General features: G+C 40.0%; 1 protein-coding gene across 1 annotated transcript; it reads left to right on the plus strand.

Annotated features, from left to right (window-relative positions):
* Nucleotides 1–14,947: 14,947 nt before the first annotated feature.
* LOC147339513 (beta-1,3-galactosyltransferase 1-like) lies at nucleotides 14,948–16,937 on the plus strand. The gene is made up of 2 exons (XM_086299690.1): nucleotides 14,948–15,125; nucleotides 15,197–16,937. Exons 1-2 carry the CDS (start codon nucleotides 15,115–15,117, stop codon nucleotides 16,341–16,343), a joined length of 1,158 nt encoding a protein of 385 aa, XP_086155816.1. The 5' UTR covers nucleotides 14,948–15,114; the 3' UTR covers nucleotides 16,344–16,937.
* Nucleotides 16,938–17,407: the final 470 nt, after the last annotated feature.

A 17,407-nucleotide genomic window follows, 5' to 3' on the forward strand; every position in this document is an offset into this window, starting at 1 on the left:
CTGAGCACATTACAAGTACATATTTGCTTACTCTGTATGCTCAAATGTGGCCCGTTATAGCCAACAGAAAAAAAGCGGAGGCCCGAAAAACAGGTGGGGGTCCTCCACCACCACCACTCACAGAGGCTGAGCAGTTGGCCCTCAGCCAAAACAGTGGGCGCCCTGTGGCCGAAGGCATCTCTGCGGGGACATCCTCTGAGTCAATAACCCCGCAAGACACAAGTGCCTACATAAGGGGTAAATTCAAAATAATACATGATGTGCATACATCCTTTCTTCACAGTCACCTTTGCAGTGCGACACATTCATTTGATAAACTCTTTACCATAATGAATTATTTTGTAGTGAAGTTATTTTCCTACTGATTTTGCCTTCCCTCAGTCTTGGTTGTCTTTGAGAGCATAATGACAATGAAGTGTAAGCTGATTGGTATGTTTGTTAATTGCCATTTGGTCCCTTGTAAGTTATAAGTGACCTGTATAAACCTCATATTCTATCAGTTGATGGTGATGGTGTACTGCATCTGGTGCAGCCTCCTGTTGAGCCAGACCAACATGCAGTTGTGAGTAATACTCCACAGATTATATGAGTTTACAGTAGAACAGCAATGTTGTTTATTTCTTTACTACAGGAAAATAATGAAGAAACATTGACAGCTGTTACAGAGGAGGAAGCAACAGAGACACTTTATGAGGTTTACATCTTTTAATACTTTGTGTACAGGAAATACAGGCGACCAATAAAGCCAGTTGAACAAAAAATCTGTTTATTCTTCTTTCAACATGTTGAGGTGATGGGTCAAAAGAAATGATTGTGACATATGGTGTCTCTGACTGCGCTTCCATCTTGTATGTCCGTGGGAGGGTCAGGATGTTCATGGTTTGGATCACTGCTGATGTTTGGTTCAGAAGGACAGTGTTCTCCTCTAATTGTGGCAATGTTGTGAAGAATCACACATGCCACAATAATGTCACATGCCCTTTCTGGGGTGACCCTGAGTCTTTGCAGGCACTGGAACCGGGCCTTAAGCATTCCGATAGTCATTTCAATTCTGGCTCTTGTCCTGCAATTAGCCAGATTATATCGCTGCTGTGGGCCCGGTTCAGGGTCAGGGTAAGGGGTAAGCAAATAGGGTAAACATGGATACCCCCTATCACCAAGCAAGTAGCCAGTGAACTCTCCTAAGACAGAAGGATACACTTCAGTTCAAATGTCCCTGAAGCAATTGGTCTTTATATATTTTAAAGTATTCTCAACTCACCATGTCCAAATTTTGTGCTCAGTGTACATTCACGGAATATTTGTGAGTCATGGACAGAGCCTGGCCACTTGGCTTCCACATTTGTGATAATGTTGGCAGCATCACATATGATCTTCACAGTGCAGAGAACACAAATTAGCATCCATTACTATGATAAAATAATTTGTTAGTTTGAAATGCTACAGGGAACTATGTACCTGTACATTAATGCTGTGGAAAGACTTCCTGTTCACATAGTCTCCTTCATTTACTGAAGGAGCAATGATTGGAATGTGAGTGCCATCTGTACAGCCAATCACGCCTGGGAACCCTGAAAATAAATTTAAGTAGTAGTCCAAGTAGCACCACATCATAAATTAAGTTTTGGTCATCCTGATACCTGCAATTTTGTGGCATCCCTCTTTGATAAATCTTGTGGGTCCACAGACGAGTACAGGAGACGTTTCAGTGCAACTGTAACATTCCTGACTGCCCGACAGACGGTAGCCTTGGAAACGTGCTCAGCGTCACCAATATTATACAGAAAGCTCCCGTTTGCAAGAAACCGAAGTGCAATACAAATAATATGCAATGAACTGAGAGCATGTCCGCGATGTGTCACATGCGTAATATATGGCCTGAGGATGTTATCCAAATAAATTATAGATTGTGCTGAGAAACGGTAACGTTCGCACAGAAAATCATCAGGAAATGATAAAATGTCCAAACGCGCTCTGATCACTCTCTCCCGGCGGAGAGCTCTGCGGAGAATTTGGGCTTCACAATCTACTGGCTCTTCAAGGAAGTGGCACGCCATGTCCGACACTTCCTACTGTCAGGTTTCCGACAAAGGGGCGGAGACAGTCAGGGTTAGTTGTAGTAAACCTGCTAGGGGGCAGGTTAGCTTCACGGAGTGTGTCGTCATAGTGACTCACTCAGGCTGCAGCTGAACTCGCTTTGTGAAACCGAAAACCCAGAGTTTTCGTTAAATCAGGGTATACTTACTCAGTTTTTCCACTAAACCGGCTTCCTGAAACAGGGCCCTGTTCACCAATGTGTGCCTTTCACTGATAAACATTACTCTGCCTCAGAAAATGTATATATTCCAAATGAAACTGAACAAAGTCAACAAATTTGAAATTTGTTTTCTGTTTTGCTTAAGGTGACACAGTGAATGGGGTTTGTATCTCCATGTGTTTACAACAGGTAGACTTCATGCAAATAACAAGAACACTAACTGTGTTAGCTGGAGAGGAAACGCTAAATAAAGCTAGTTGTAGCCACATAATTAACAATCATAACTGACTTTAAGGTTTAAATCTTGTTGATCTTGATTTAAAATAACATTTACAAAGAAAGAAAAGTAAAAACCTTTTAAATAGGTATCTTACTTCTGTCTGCAGGGTTTTCTCTTATTATTATATCCAACTTGCACAGCTCAAACTATGTCCGTATTCTTATGTGTGTCTATGTGTATGTGTGTGTGTGTGTGTGTGTGTGTACTAGAGATGGACATTTTTTATGTCCGATACAGATACCGATATCATAAATTTGGATATCTGCCGATACCTATATGAATCCGATATAGTGTAGTTTTTAATCAATAAAACTGTTTTTTTAATATATTGCTGCATTTTGTGTAAGTTCATACTCAAGTTTAAACCCCCCCACTAAACCCCACTGTGCTTCCACAGGCCCCGCTGGTTTAGAGACTTATTCCCGTTAACGAAGCAAGACGAACAGCAATCGATCGATTTTACTTGCTAGCAAGGGAGGCTGGTCGGAACCAGGCTCTTGGAGCTGAGTGCGCCTCACCTGTTTCCTAGCCAACTTCAAATAAACAGCCTTCCTTGCAGCCTTTTTATTGAATACAGTTACAGTTTACACAGGCACCACTAGAGATGGCACGATACCACTTTTTTCATGTCTGATACAGATACCGATATCATAAATTTGGATATCTGCCGATTCCGATATGAATCTGATATAGTGTATTTTTTAATCAATAAAACTGTTTTTTTAATATATTGCTGCATTTTGTATAAGTTCATGCTCAAGTTTAAATAAACAACAACACTAAAGCTATTCTGTTATATCTGTATGTAAAAAATACACTGCACCCACAATATTTCATAGTTCAACAATACTGATCAATCTAATAAACTTAAACCTACACCATCCTCCCTATTCTGGTTTTTATTAATATTAAGCAACCTAACTAATAGGGTTGCAAACTCCCAGCAAAAAAAAATAAAAAATAGGGAACCACCCCCCACCCTCCACCTCATGATGCTTAATCGACGTAATCAACTTTAATTTGATGCAGTGTGAAAAAAAATGCACAGAAATAAAATATTTTTCAAGAATAATTAAATAGATTCAACATCTTTCTTCAACAAAATTACAGACTGCACAGATGGAAAAAGTACTATAGCTTACTAGGGTATATTAGACTTAACAGTTACTATATACAGTAACGGACTTCTATACCTTTTACATGAGATTAAAACTTTGGGTGTAAGATTCAGATAATTATTTAATAAAAGCTAGACATTTTAAATGAGAATAAGAAAGAAACGTATGTCTTTGTGCCCCCTTTTCCTGTTCATGCCCTATCGGCCCCCCTGGCTAAACTTTGCTAGATCCGCCCCTGCACAGTTACCAGCCGTCAGTTACGTAGAAAAGGATCCTGGTGTACAAAGTAATATTAACCTCCTAGGACCTGGCGTCCACATATGTGGAAATCACATTTTGGGTTATTTAGACCAAAATACTGAATTTTGCTGTACAAGGGCCTGATATCCACTTACAAGGACATTATGCTGCTACTGTTCTGTCAAAATTTTAAACAAATATCTGGCACTCAATTTTCATAGAAACAAAAATTAGGTAAAAAAAAAAAATCTAAAAATCTGTTTTTACATTCATTGGGCCCCAATATGTCCAAATATCAAACAGAAATGAAAAATGCATGCCGTGGAAGAGTTCGGGTCTTAGGATGTTAAATAAATTCTAACAACAGTGTCACGGTTCTGGGTCGGTTCTACCCAGCATTTTGAGTTCCTTATGTTTTGGTTTATTTTGCATCTTGGAGTGCTTTGGGGTTGTCTGGTGTTTCTTGATTATTTGTGATTTGTTAGTTACTATTTGAATTCTATGTTCTGTTTATTCAGGTTTAAGGAATTGTTGCCTATTGTTTGAGTTGCGTATTATTAGAGTTCCATGTTTCTGTTTACTCGTGGTTTAGGATTTGTGTTCTCATGTTTTGTGTGGGTTCAGTTCCATGTGTCATTTTCTGCCTGTCTGTCTGTCGAGTCTGCGTCTTTGTGTAGTGATCTCTTGTTTCCTGTTTTATTGTGAAGGTCTGCATCTCATGTGAGTGTGTTCAGTTTGCCTCCCTTGTCTCGTCTTGTTAATTACTCCCAGCTGTGTCCACGACCTGTGTGTAATCTCCCTGTGTTTCTCTGTGTGTATTTAAGTCATGTCTTCTGTCTTTGTAGTTGCTGGTCTGTCTGTGTATCCACCCTGCGTTGTCTGTGTGTTTCCCTGCTGTCAACCGTCAACCGCGTCTGCTCGCTCTCATTCATGTTCAGGTTCGTGTTTTGTAGTCAGTTTGTTCCCAGTATTGTTATTTTGTGTTTAATAAACCACCCTCACACCTTTACAAGTGCCTGCGTTTGGATCCTCCTTTATTTCTCCACACGGCTCACTCGCCGTGACAAACAGCTTATCACGCTTAAACGTGCTGCTGTTGTTCAGCCGCTGGTTTCCGCTTTCTGGTGTGAAGCGGGCAAAATAGAAATGACTAAAAACATGCTGTGAAGTTGAAGATTTATTAGGCTCTGTTTTGAGTTTTTTCAAAAAAGAATTGACATCATATAAGAAAAAAAAATATATCACATATTCAGGACACCTTAAACTAGATTTTTAATTAAGCAGCAAGACAGAACAAAATCAGGGCTGTATCAAGACACGCGGACTAAACCCCAATTCAACGAGACCCAGAACTGATCCGGAATTAAAGCAGGACTACAATGGTTCAAAATCAGGACTACTTAGGATTTAACCAAAACAGAACCAGAATCAAAACTAGATGATAGTAGCACTAAAAATCATCATAGACCTGGGCCCTATTTCAGGAAGCCGGTTTAGTGCAAACTCTGAGTAAGTATTAGAGATGGACCGATCCGATATTACGTATCGGTATCGGTCCGATACTGACCTAAATTACTGGATCGGATATCGGAGAAAAATAAAAAATGTAATCCGATTCATTAAATATCACGAAAGCACCTCACAAAACTTGCAACACGCCGTAACTCACCTCAGAACGTTAGCACGTCGGAGTAGTATGCATCACGTGATAGAGCGGCTGTCGGTGGTCTGGATAGCATTTGGAGCTTCGCTAGCAACCCGGCATTTCATCTCCGACAAAGTTATCCCGAGAGAAGTAAAGCAAGTGTGTAAGTCCATCTCTGAATGTTTGTAAAGCATTCCTGCGTTAAGCTTAACAAGCGACTGCCTCTCCTGCTGCTACTTCAATCATGAAACTGCTTAACGATCAGCTGATCGGCTTTTCTGTTGCGAGTCCGTGTCTCTAGTTTGTTTTTGGCCCACTTTGCACCAGAAAGAGGAAACCAGCGGCTGAACAACAGCAGCACGTTTAAGCTTGATAAGCTGTTGTTAGAATGTATTTAATATTACTTTCTACTCCAGGATCTTTTTCTACGTAGCTGACGCTGGTAACTGTGCAGGGGCGGATCTAGCAAAGTTTAGCCAGGGGGGCTGATAGGGCATTAACAGGGAAAAGGGGGCACAAAGACATACTTTTCTTTCTTATTCTCATTTAAAATGTCTAGCTTTTAATAAATAATTATCTGACACCCAAAGTTTTAATTTGATGTAAAATGAATAGAAGTCAATTACTGTATATAGTGACTATTAAGTCTAATATATATACCCTAGTAAGCTATAGTACTTTTTCCTTTGGGAAGGTACCATCTGTGCAGTCTGCAATTTTGTTGAAGAAAGATGTTGAATCTATTTAATATTTCTTGAAAAATAATTGATTTCTGTGCAATTTTTTCACACTGCATCAAATTAAGGTTGATTACGTCGATTAAGCATCATGAGGGGTGGTTCCCTATTTTTTATTTATTTATTTTTGTTGTTGCTGGGAGTTGGAACCCTATTAGTTAGGTTGCTTAATATTTATGCTAAGTACTCTTTAAAATACCAGAATAGGGAGGATGGTGTAGGTTTAAGTTTATTAGATTGATCAGTATTGCTGAACTATGAAATATTTTTTTTTGCATATAGGTATAACAGAATAGCTTTAGTGTAGTTGTTGTTTTAAACTTGAGTATGAACTTATACAAAATGCAGCAAGATATTTAAAAAACAGTTTTGTTGATTAAAAAACACACTATATCGGATTCATATCGGTATCGGCAGATATCCAAATTTATGATATCGGTATCGGACATAAAAAAGTGGTATTGTGCCATCTCTAGTAAGTATACCCTGAGTTAACGAAAACTCTGGGTTTTCGGTTTCACAAAGCGAGTTCAGATTAATTCTGAGTGAGTTACTATGACGACACACTCCGTGAAGCTAACCTGCCCCCTAGCAGGTTTACTTCAACTAACCCTAACTTTCTCCGCCTCTTTGTCGGAAACCTGACTGTAGGAAGTGTCAGATATGGCGTGCTCCTTCCTTGAAGAGCCAGTAGATGTTGAAGCCCAAATTCTCCGCAGAGCTCTCCGCCGGGAGAGAGTGATTAGAGCGCGTTCGGACATTTTATCATTTCCTGATGATCTCCTGTGTGAACGTTACCGTTTTTCAGCACAATCTATAATTGATTTGAATAACATCCTCAGGCCTAATATTGCTCATGTGACACATCGCGGACATTCTCTCAGTTCTGTACATATTATTTGTATTGCACTTCGGTTTTTTGCAAAAGGGAACTTTCTGTATAATATTGGTGACGCTGAGCACGTTTCCAAGGCTACCGTCTGTCGGGCAGTCAGGAATGTTACAGTTGCACTGAAACGTCTCCTGTACTCGTTTGTGGTGTTCCCCGTTCATAGACCCACAAGATTTATCAAAGAGGGATTCCACAAAATTGCAGGTATCAGGATGAACAAAACTTAATTCATGATGTGGTGATATTTGAACTACTTAAATTTTACATTTATTCCCACGGTTCCCAGGCGTGATTGGCTGTATAGATGGCACTCACATTCCAATCATTGCTCCTTCAGTAAATGAAGGAGACTATGTGAACAGGAAGTCTTTCCACAGCATTAATGTACAGGTACATAGTTCCCTGTAGCATTTCAAACTAACAAATTATTTCATTATAGTAATGGATGCTAATTTGTGTTCTCTGCACTGTGAAGATCATATGTGATGCTGCCAACATTATCACAAATGTGGAAGCCAACTGCTCAGCCTCTGTGAGTGGTGGTGGTGGAGGACCCCCACCTGTTTTTCAGGCCTCCGCTTTTTTTCTGTTGGCTATAACGGGTCACATTTGAGCATACAGAGTAAACAAATATGTACTTGTAATGTGCTCAGATAATTTCAATAAGTGCTTACAGAGGGGAAATTAATTCAATTCAATTCAATTCAATTTTATTTATATAGCGCCAAATCACAACAAAAGTCGCCTCAAGGCGCTTCATAGATACAGAGAAAAACCCAACAATCATATGACCCCCTATGAGCAAGCACTTTGGCGACAGTGGGAAGGAAAAACTCCCTTTTAACAGGAAGAAACCTCCGGCAGAACCAGGCTCAGGGAGGGGCGGGGCCATCTGCTGCGACCGGTTGGGGTGAGAGAAGGAAGACAGGATAAAAGACATGCTGTGGAAGAGAGACAGAGGTTAATAACAGATATGATTCAATGCAGAGAGGTCTATTAATACATAGTGAGTGAGAAAGGTGACTGGAAAGGAAAAACTCAAGGCATCATGGGAATCCCCCGGCAGCCTAAGTCTATTGCAGCATAACTAAGGGAGGATTCAGGATCACCTGGTCCAGCCCTAACTATATGCTTTAGCAAAAAGGAAAGTTTTAAGCCTAATCTTGAAAGTAGAGATAGTGTCTGTCTCCCGAATCCAAACTGGAAGCTGGTTCCACAGAAGAGGGGCCTGAAAACTGAAGGCTCTCCCTCCCATTCTACTTTTAAATATTCTAGGAACAACAAGTAGGCCTGCAGAGCGAGAGCGAAGTGCTCTAATAGGGTGATATGGTACTACAAGCTCATTAAGATAAGATGGGGCCTGATTATTTAAGACCTTGTATGTGAGGAGCAGGATTTTGAATTCAATTCTGGATTTAACAGGAAGCCAATGAAGGGAAGCCAAAACAGGAGAAATATGCTCTCTCTTTCTAGTCCCTGTCAGGACTCTTGCTGCAGCATTTTGGATTAGTTGAAGGCTTTTCAGCGAGTTTTTTGGACATCCTGATAATAATGAGTTACAGTAGTCCAGCCTGGAAGTAATAAATGCATGAACTAGTTTTTCAGCGTCACTCTGAGACAGGATATTTCTAATTTTAGAGATGTTGCACAAATGGAAGAACGCAGTCTTACATATTTGTTTAATATGTGCGTTGAAGGACATGTGCTGGTCAAAAATGACTCCAAGGTTCCTCACAGTGTTACTGGAGGCCAAGGTAATGCCATCCAGAGTAAGAATCTGGTTAGATACCATATTTCTAAGATTTTCAGGGCCGAGTACAATAACCTCAGTTTTATCTGAATTAAGAAGCAGAAAGTTAGCGGCCATCCAGGTCTTTATGTCTTTAAGACATTCCTGCAGTCTAACTAATTGGTGTGTGTTATCTGGTTTCATGGACAGATAGAGCTGGGTGTCATCGGCATAACAGTGAAAATGTATGCTATGTCTTCTAATGATGCTGCCTAAGGGAAGCATGTATAATGTAAACAGAATTGGTCCTAGCACTGAACCCTGTGGAACTCCATAATTAACCTCAGAGTGTGAAGAGGACTCTCCATTTACATGCACAAATTGGAGTCTATTAGATAGATATGATACAAACCACTGCAGTGCAGTACCTGTAATACCTACAGCATGTTCTAATCGCTCTAATAGGATATTATGGTCAACAGTATCGAACGCTGCACTGAGGTCTAGCAGGACAAGCACAGAGATGAGTCCACTGTCAGAGGCCATAAGAAGATCATTTGTAACCTTCACTAAAGCTGTTTCTGTGCTGTGATGAGCTCTGAAACCTGACTGAAACTCTTCAAATAAGCCATTTCTCTGCAGATGATCTGTTAGCTGTTTGACAACTACTCTTTCAAGGATTTTTGATATGAAAGGAAGGTTGGAGATTGGCCTATAATTAGCTAAGGCTGCTGGGTCTAGAGATGGCTTTTTGAGTAAAGGTTTAACTACAGCCAGCTTGAAGGCCTGTGGTACATAGCCGATTATTAGAGATAGGTTGATCATATTTAAGATCGAAGAATTAATTAATGGCAGGACTTCTTTGAGCAGTTTTGTAGGAATGGGGTCTAAAAGACACGTTGAAGGTTTGGAGGAAGTAATTATTGAAGTTAACTCAGAAAGATCAATTGGAGAAAAAGAGTCTAACTTAACATCAATGGTACTAAGAGTAGCTGTAGATAATATTACATCTGTGGGATGATTACTGGTAATTTTTTCTCTAAATTAATGTAGCCTCTAACTGCAATTGATTTACATCGGACAAACAGACCAAGCACTATGGCTCATAATACAATTACACCTTACCTGTTTGGACTATATTTTTATATTTCATTTTTACTTGCTGCCAGGAACGTTTGGGGCCTGTTGGGTTGCACCTGTGCTCAAATCACATCACAAAATCAAATGTATAAAATAAAAAATAAAATAAAATATAATAAAATAACGTGTTAAATGGGTGTAAATCCCTAGATCAGTGTTTAAATTAACACTCACGCATTGACTCTGTCAGCTATGTTTTGCCATGCATGCTCCCTTTCTTTTGCAGCTGAGGCTGTGTTACTTTTTTTCCGCGGAATTTGCATGTTATCGGCATATGCTGCCATCAGAATTTTGGCCTCAAGCGCTGTAAGATACATTGACCGCGCCTTCTTTCCCTCCGTCTCCATGGTGACTCGCTTAATCTGTGCTCCACTAATCAGGGCTTTATGTATCCTCGTGCGCGCGCTTAACTTGGGGTTAAAGCAACTCCGCGTTGACTGAACTAATTGTTATCAGCCTTTCTGAAACCGAATACTCCGAGTTGGACAGTTCGGGGTTACTCAACCCTGAGTATCGTTTTTCACTCTGAGTTTTCTAAACCGGCTTCCTTAAATAGGGCCCTGCACTACACTGACAACACCTCTTTATTGTGGTAACATGAGACTGTATCTTCGAGGCTTGAGTTTTGCGAACCTATCAATGACATTTTCAGGGTCAATATTATTCAAGTATTCCTTTTCCATAGATAATTTGTATAAAATGTCTGGCTCCGCCTCTGGTCAAGTGATCAGTTTGATATCTTTCGTGATACACCGGCATATTTATGTCTGTGAAGGTTCTCAGTCATCCAGGTCATCTTAGTCAAAGGAGCTTGCAAAGAAAAGCGTCTGGACTTCTTTAAGTTGCTTGAAGACGTTTCACCTCTCATCCGAGAAGCTTCTTCAGTTCTAAGGTCAAATGGTGGAGAGTCCCAGATATAAACCTAGTGGGAGTGTCCCCCCCACAGAGGGACAAAAGGACCCCCTGATGAGGACACTCTTTCGAGGATGCCAATGTTCACATTTTGGACAGAGAGGACAGATGGTTTGAAAGAGGAGTGAAAGAAGCCATCTATGTCCACTGTGAGCGACCATCTTTGAACAGAGGCGGGGGTTTACGACACCAACTCTCTGCCATCTATAATCCAGTTTTGAGTTCCCTTCCCAGACGCCTTAACGCCCACTCACATCCTGGGCCATCTGACCTCAGGAATTCGCATGATAAGGTGGGGCCAGGTTTCACAATGAACTCACCTGAAACTCTGGCTGATTGGGACCCACGCCGAGTTCGACACGTTGGCTCAGGCGATTAGAGGATCATCAGGGGTTCCTTTTGTCCCTCTGTGGGGGGATTCACCCACTAGGTTTATATCTGGGACTCTCCACCATTTGACCTTAGAACTGAAGAAGCTTCTCGGATGAGAGGTGAAACGTCTTCAAGTAACTTAAAGAAGTCCAGACGCTTTTCTTTCCAAGCTCCTTAGACCGGCATATTTACATTATTTGAACAGTATGAATGATTTGCTTTGGTACCTTGTCGAACTTAAGCTCTCCTCTGTCTGCCTGTCTGCATTTCTCCTACAACAAACTCCTGCACAAGCTGATATCCTCGTGTCATGCTGTTCCCACATCATCATAATAAATGTTGTTCCAGGTTCAACATTGCAAGTGACCAATCACATTGTTATCACTCATACTTTTGTGACTTCGGAAAAAAAAAACCACTTTAAAAAATAATCTACTTAACTTGTGAGAAACCGCCTCTGCCTGCCGATCCAGTTACTCACCCCCTCCCTTCCTGTGCTGAATCATAGCATGAACGAATCACTCACTCACCCCCTCCCTCCTGGCTCACAGTTTCTTCTTCTTCTTCCTGGTTAGCAACCAATGTTAAGATGCCTTACCGCCCCCTGGTTCACAGCTCAGTGGACATTTAGATGAGAAAATATGTCTTGATGCATTCTCAATCATCCAGGAAAGTAAATCTCCAAAAGTTGATTCTGTTCATCTGGAGTAGCGTTTTGTGGGAGAAACGTTTCGTCACTCATCCAATCACTTCAGTCTCAGCTGACTGCAGGTTTCAATCTTATAAACAGTACATTTGCATTAATGACTGAAACCAGCCCACTGAAGGAACAATGGGCTGGGAGGTCAGTTCCTTAATCTTAATTATGCAAATTTTTATGACCATTGATCAACAACCACTGACCAAAACCCACTGATCAAAGGCCATGAATACCATTCACAGAGAGTTGAGGAATGGCTGCCTTTTACCCACTATGAAGTGGTTTGATTACATTAGACTTGCTGTACTTCTCTTTATGCAGCTGCGTTGCATATTCTTGCTTCTGTATTTCAGTCTCAGTGTTATAAAAAAAGTACAAAAGTTTATTTTCAGGTACTGCTCAGCTTTGAAAGTCTTTGTAGCGGGGCGTGGCTTGCGGTGCCGTGCAGGGAAGGTGAACGCACCTGCACGGCATCCACTAGGGCTGTGCGATATGACCAAAATCTCATATCCCGATATAAAACATCTATCATCTGATAACGATATAAATCACAAAAATGTAACATTTTCTATAAATTTTGTGAATCTCGGGTTGCTGAAGTGTTTCCAGCTGGGCGTCGTGTACCTGGAGTCGAGTGTTTTAACCGATGCATGAATTTACACATTTTTAGACATAGGTTATATCGGCTGCTGTTTCCTTTGTGAGTATTTATTACACGGCGTGCTGCAGGGAAAGCCTGTTCTAACGTTTGAGTCTAAGGTTTATTTTTTAGCACCTGACTGCTCCTGTTTGCTTCTAATCCATAAATACTCTGCATACTTTTTCATGTGATTCCATTTATTACGAAGTCTAAACAGGATCTTGAGCTTTATTGTGAAAGGTTTATGTGGAAAAGAAACAAGCGGACATGCGATGGTTTTACCGTGGTTGTTGCTAACGACAACGCATAAAAACAAGAGCTTGTCTATCTGTAGTATGGTTATATTAAATATAAGAGAAATAGAGAACTTTAATAAATTAATATAGCCACTACAGTGACCATCAAAATGATGAGAAAATATTGCCGTAAACAGTTTATTTTGCGACACCACAAAACAAACGATAGCGTAAAATGAAACGATAGACGTTTTTATATCATCATATATCTATCGTTATATCGAACACCCCTAGCATCCACAATCATGCCCTGCCGACTTAAACATGGGTCCTGCAGTGGGGGGGTTGTTGTCAGTGTGTGTGGCTGGCAGCGAGAGAGAGCTGCAGCTAACAGTGTGTGAACAACCAACCATTAATAAAGAGATGCTGCAAAGCATGAACGGTCTGCTGTGGGTTTGTTACAGTCTTTTTATGCCCACTTTCACACATACACCGTTTTACTTCCTCCGCTGCACTTCCACATTAGTTTCCTATTTATGCCTCACCCGAGTGAAGTTGCCCCCCCACCTTCTTCAAAACAAACAAAATTGATGTCAAACGTTTGTGCAGCAAAAATGTCATTTGTGCTGCTTTGTTTTTAAGATGTTAATAAAAGTTTCTAGAGGTCTTCCAAGGTCAACCAGCCCCTTTCTTTACCGTGAAAAGGTTGTGAAACATAAACCAGAATTCGGATATTTTTTTTATCATAATCACACTCTTTAACCCTTTGAAACCTGAAACATGAAATAACTGCCAGAAATCTTTCATTTTTTTGATAATAGAGTGTTTGTTGAACCTTTAGACAAAATCTATAAGAATATATCAAATTTTAATATATTTATATATATATCTGTATCACATTTGCTACATAAGCCATATTTTTGCAATTTAGTCATTAAAAATGTATGATCTAATTTAAATCATTTGTTGAGGGCAAAAAAAAGTCACACTGATGATGTAGAAGTCTCAAAAACTCACAAAAAAACCACGCCGGGCTTTAAAGGGTTAAAGTAAAAAACTAGGTTAACTTATAATAGTTAACCTAAACTATGCATTCTGTCGGAGAAACTTTATTTGCAAAATACAAAACTATCAGAATAATGTGGGCAAACTGGATACATGGACCTGTCAAGCCTCTCAAGTTTAATACAATAACTCCAAAATAATAGCTAGTTTATCATAAACCAGCACAAACATAGCAGTTGACTGACAGAAATTTTGTTAATGTGGGGCGGTGGCTGGTTGACCTTTTGACCTTTAATCTTTCATTAATATCTTTAAAACAAAAGCAGCACAAACGTTTGACATCAATTTTGTTTGATTGATTGACCTTTAGACTGAATGCCTTATATGGTTCACATTCAGAAAACAGACACATTACAACACACTGACATTAACATTTTAAAGAGAACAGTATAGTTGTTGCCTGCAGCAAGGTCAAGTGTACAGAAAACTGACTGACTGATGCTTGGGTATAAAAGGATCCAGATTCTGATCCAGCCCTGTGTACAACAGTGCATTGGAGATGAACCTGCCTGAACCTGCCTGGGTATCATTGACTTGCTGAGATTTTATCAGTGTGTAACAGAGCTGTGGGACGAGCCTTTTTAAGGTCGAATGTGTGTAAGAGTGGGTGGGGTTTACTGTGACACAACAACAAACCTATTTAAGCACAGCTGACCACACGGTGACTCTCCGTGGTATCATTCTGTATGCTCAGTGTGGGTTTTTTTTTTTTTTTTTTTTATCAATGCACTCATTTGATAAATGCATGGTTACAGCTGTCCTCTTATCAGACACTATGTGTGTCTGTTAAAGCAACAGAGTGCAAGTATATGAGTTGTGTAGAAATCGTCTGTAAACTGTAGGTACAGCAAATGTCTATTTTCTCTAAACAACTGAGGTGTGTAAAACTGGTTTGGTGGGCCAATTTCAGTAGAAAAGGCGTTCCCATAGCCTCTGGAAATGTTGGAACCTTTCATTGGTAAAGTAAACAGGGGGCGGAGAAAACAAAGGTGTGGCTCCCTTACAGGGAAAAGTAAGTCATAAGTTCATTCCTTGTCTTCTCTTTACAGCAAAATTCCTAAAGCGCCAGCAAGAACTTGTCAGTGGAATTACATCGTCTTTTTTTCTCCTGTTATCTGGAGAAGAAAAAAAATCCACATTTGTAGACGAAGATGAAACAAAGGTCTGTACGCTACTTAAGTGCTATTTTCTGTTTTCATGTGCATAATCTCAATGGCTTTTCTCTCCTCTTAGGCAGGAAATGGCGGATGATCAGAGCAGAAGTTGGTTTAGGATATCCAGGACTCGGTATTTCGCCATTATTCTGGTAATTGGGGGTGTGTTCTTTATTTACAGCATAAGGGAAATAACCCCAGACTGGAACCCCAAAAAGTGGATGGAAAATCAGTCGTCAAACTTGTGGACTATTTTAGAACGGCAGAAACAAAAAATAATCTCTCTCCACTCTGTGGTTAAGGACAGCTCATCAACACATCCTCGAACTAATAATATGACATCGGCACCAGAAGTGAAGACAGAAACTGCAGCGGTCGCTCCTCATGTTTCTCCTGGACCATATTTAGTCGAATACCCTTATGAGTACCACTTCATCATAAATGAGCCACAAAAGTGTGAGCGGGAAAAACCTTTTGTGGTTCTGATGGTTCCCGTAGCACCAAACAATAGGCGAGACCGTGACATCATCCGCAGCACCTGGGGGAACGACAGGGTTGTGCAGGGCAAAGTGGTGACGCTCTTCTTTTTACTGGGGCTAGAGATGGGGCCAGGAGCAGAGCAGGTCCAACAGCAGATGCTTCAGGAGAGCAACAAGTATCACGACCTGATCCAGAGCAACTTTGTGGACTGCTACAAGAATCTCACCATTAAGACCATGGTAATTCTGGAGTGGCTGACTGCGCACTGCTCCGGTGCTTCTTATGCCATGAAGATTGACTCAGACATGTTTCTGAATGTGCACAATCTTGTCAATATGCTCTTGAATGCTCAAAAAACCAACTACATGACTGGACTTGTGACGGGATGGGGTACAGTACTGAGAGATCCAAGCTCTAAGTGGTACGTACCATCTGACATTTATGCACCAGCTTTCTACCCTGTCTATGCTCTGGGCCTGGGCTACATTATGTCTTTAGACCTCCCTAAAAAGCTCACTGAGGCATCCAGACATGTTAAAGCACTTTACATTGAGGATGTGTATTTAGGGATGTTAATGCACCACCTGGGCATCTCTCCCACTTACCCCCCAAGCGGTGATTACTTCCATGTTTTTCCTTTGGCATATAACCGATGTCACTTCTCCCGTATAGTAGCCACCACAACTCATCCATTCACTAACCGTGTGGACATTTGGAAAGATTTAAAAAAACCAGGCCCCTGCTGATCTAAGAGAACATAAACAAAGGCTGTATGTTGGAAAATTTTATACTTCCTTTTTTAACTTCCCCCATCTTAAATGTCATTAAAACCTAACCGATGTTGTGCCACTCCATAACTACACACTGTTTTATGCATGAAATACAGTTTATTATTTGTACCATCCGTGTAGCTGACATCTCAGCACAAGTTTTCTATAGATAAAAAAAATACTGAAAACATGAAGCTAGCAAAAGAGAAAAAAAGAAGAAAAAGCAGACACTGATATTTCCATGATAACAATGTCGATGTTAACAGGATCAATGTAGGAAAAAAAGACTCTACAGTCTAATGGACTTTAGTTAATGTGACTTTTGTCTCTTATTTGGTAAATAAGTTACATTATAAATACTCATGGAGAGACTCAGCACTAACCTGCACTGTGTAAAGTTTGTAAAGTGAATCATTGCAATTATCTATATTATTATCGTATATGTGTTATAAACACAATATTGCTGATTTATTTTAAAATATCACAGTACTAAAGTTATTGAAAAATACTATTAAACATTAATAGGAAGTTTTTTAAGATGACTCTGTGTGTGTATATGTGTGTGTGTGTGTGTGTATATATATATATATATATATATATATATATATATATATATATATATATATATATATATATATATATATAAGTATGACTTTGTGCATAATTGTGAGACTCCCTCTTTATAAATTACAAGTTCTGTCAGATCAGGCAGTCACATCTGTTCGTACGATGTTATGAAGCCTGAGCATGTTATCGAGTTACAGACCAACCTTTGTGGCTTCACATTGTATTAAAGGGACATTTTGTAACAGGTCAATATATGATATGATTTGTAGCTAAGAAGATGAAAACACATGATCACAACAAATCACAAGAAAACTATAATAAGCATTAACTGTTGACGTTTGCTGGGCATTCTGCTGTGGAGAAAATGAGTTCAGACATGAATTTCCTCATGTTGCATGTAGAACTGCACTGAAAAAAAAGCAGTTGTATTAGCATGAAAAACATGCACATCTCATGTTTATTTGACACCACTT

Source organism: Aulonocara sp. 'chitande type north' Nkhata Bay, linkage group LG1 (genome assembly GCF_057382095.1).
Source record: "Aulonocara sp. 'chitande type north' Nkhata Bay isolate Kocher_YH1m ecotype deep benthic linkage group LG1, A_spYH_male_GT1.1, whole genome shotgun sequence".
Lineage (NCBI taxonomy): Eukaryota > Metazoa > Chordata > Actinopteri > Cichliformes > Cichlidae > Aulonocara > Aulonocara sp. 'chitande type north' Nkhata Bay.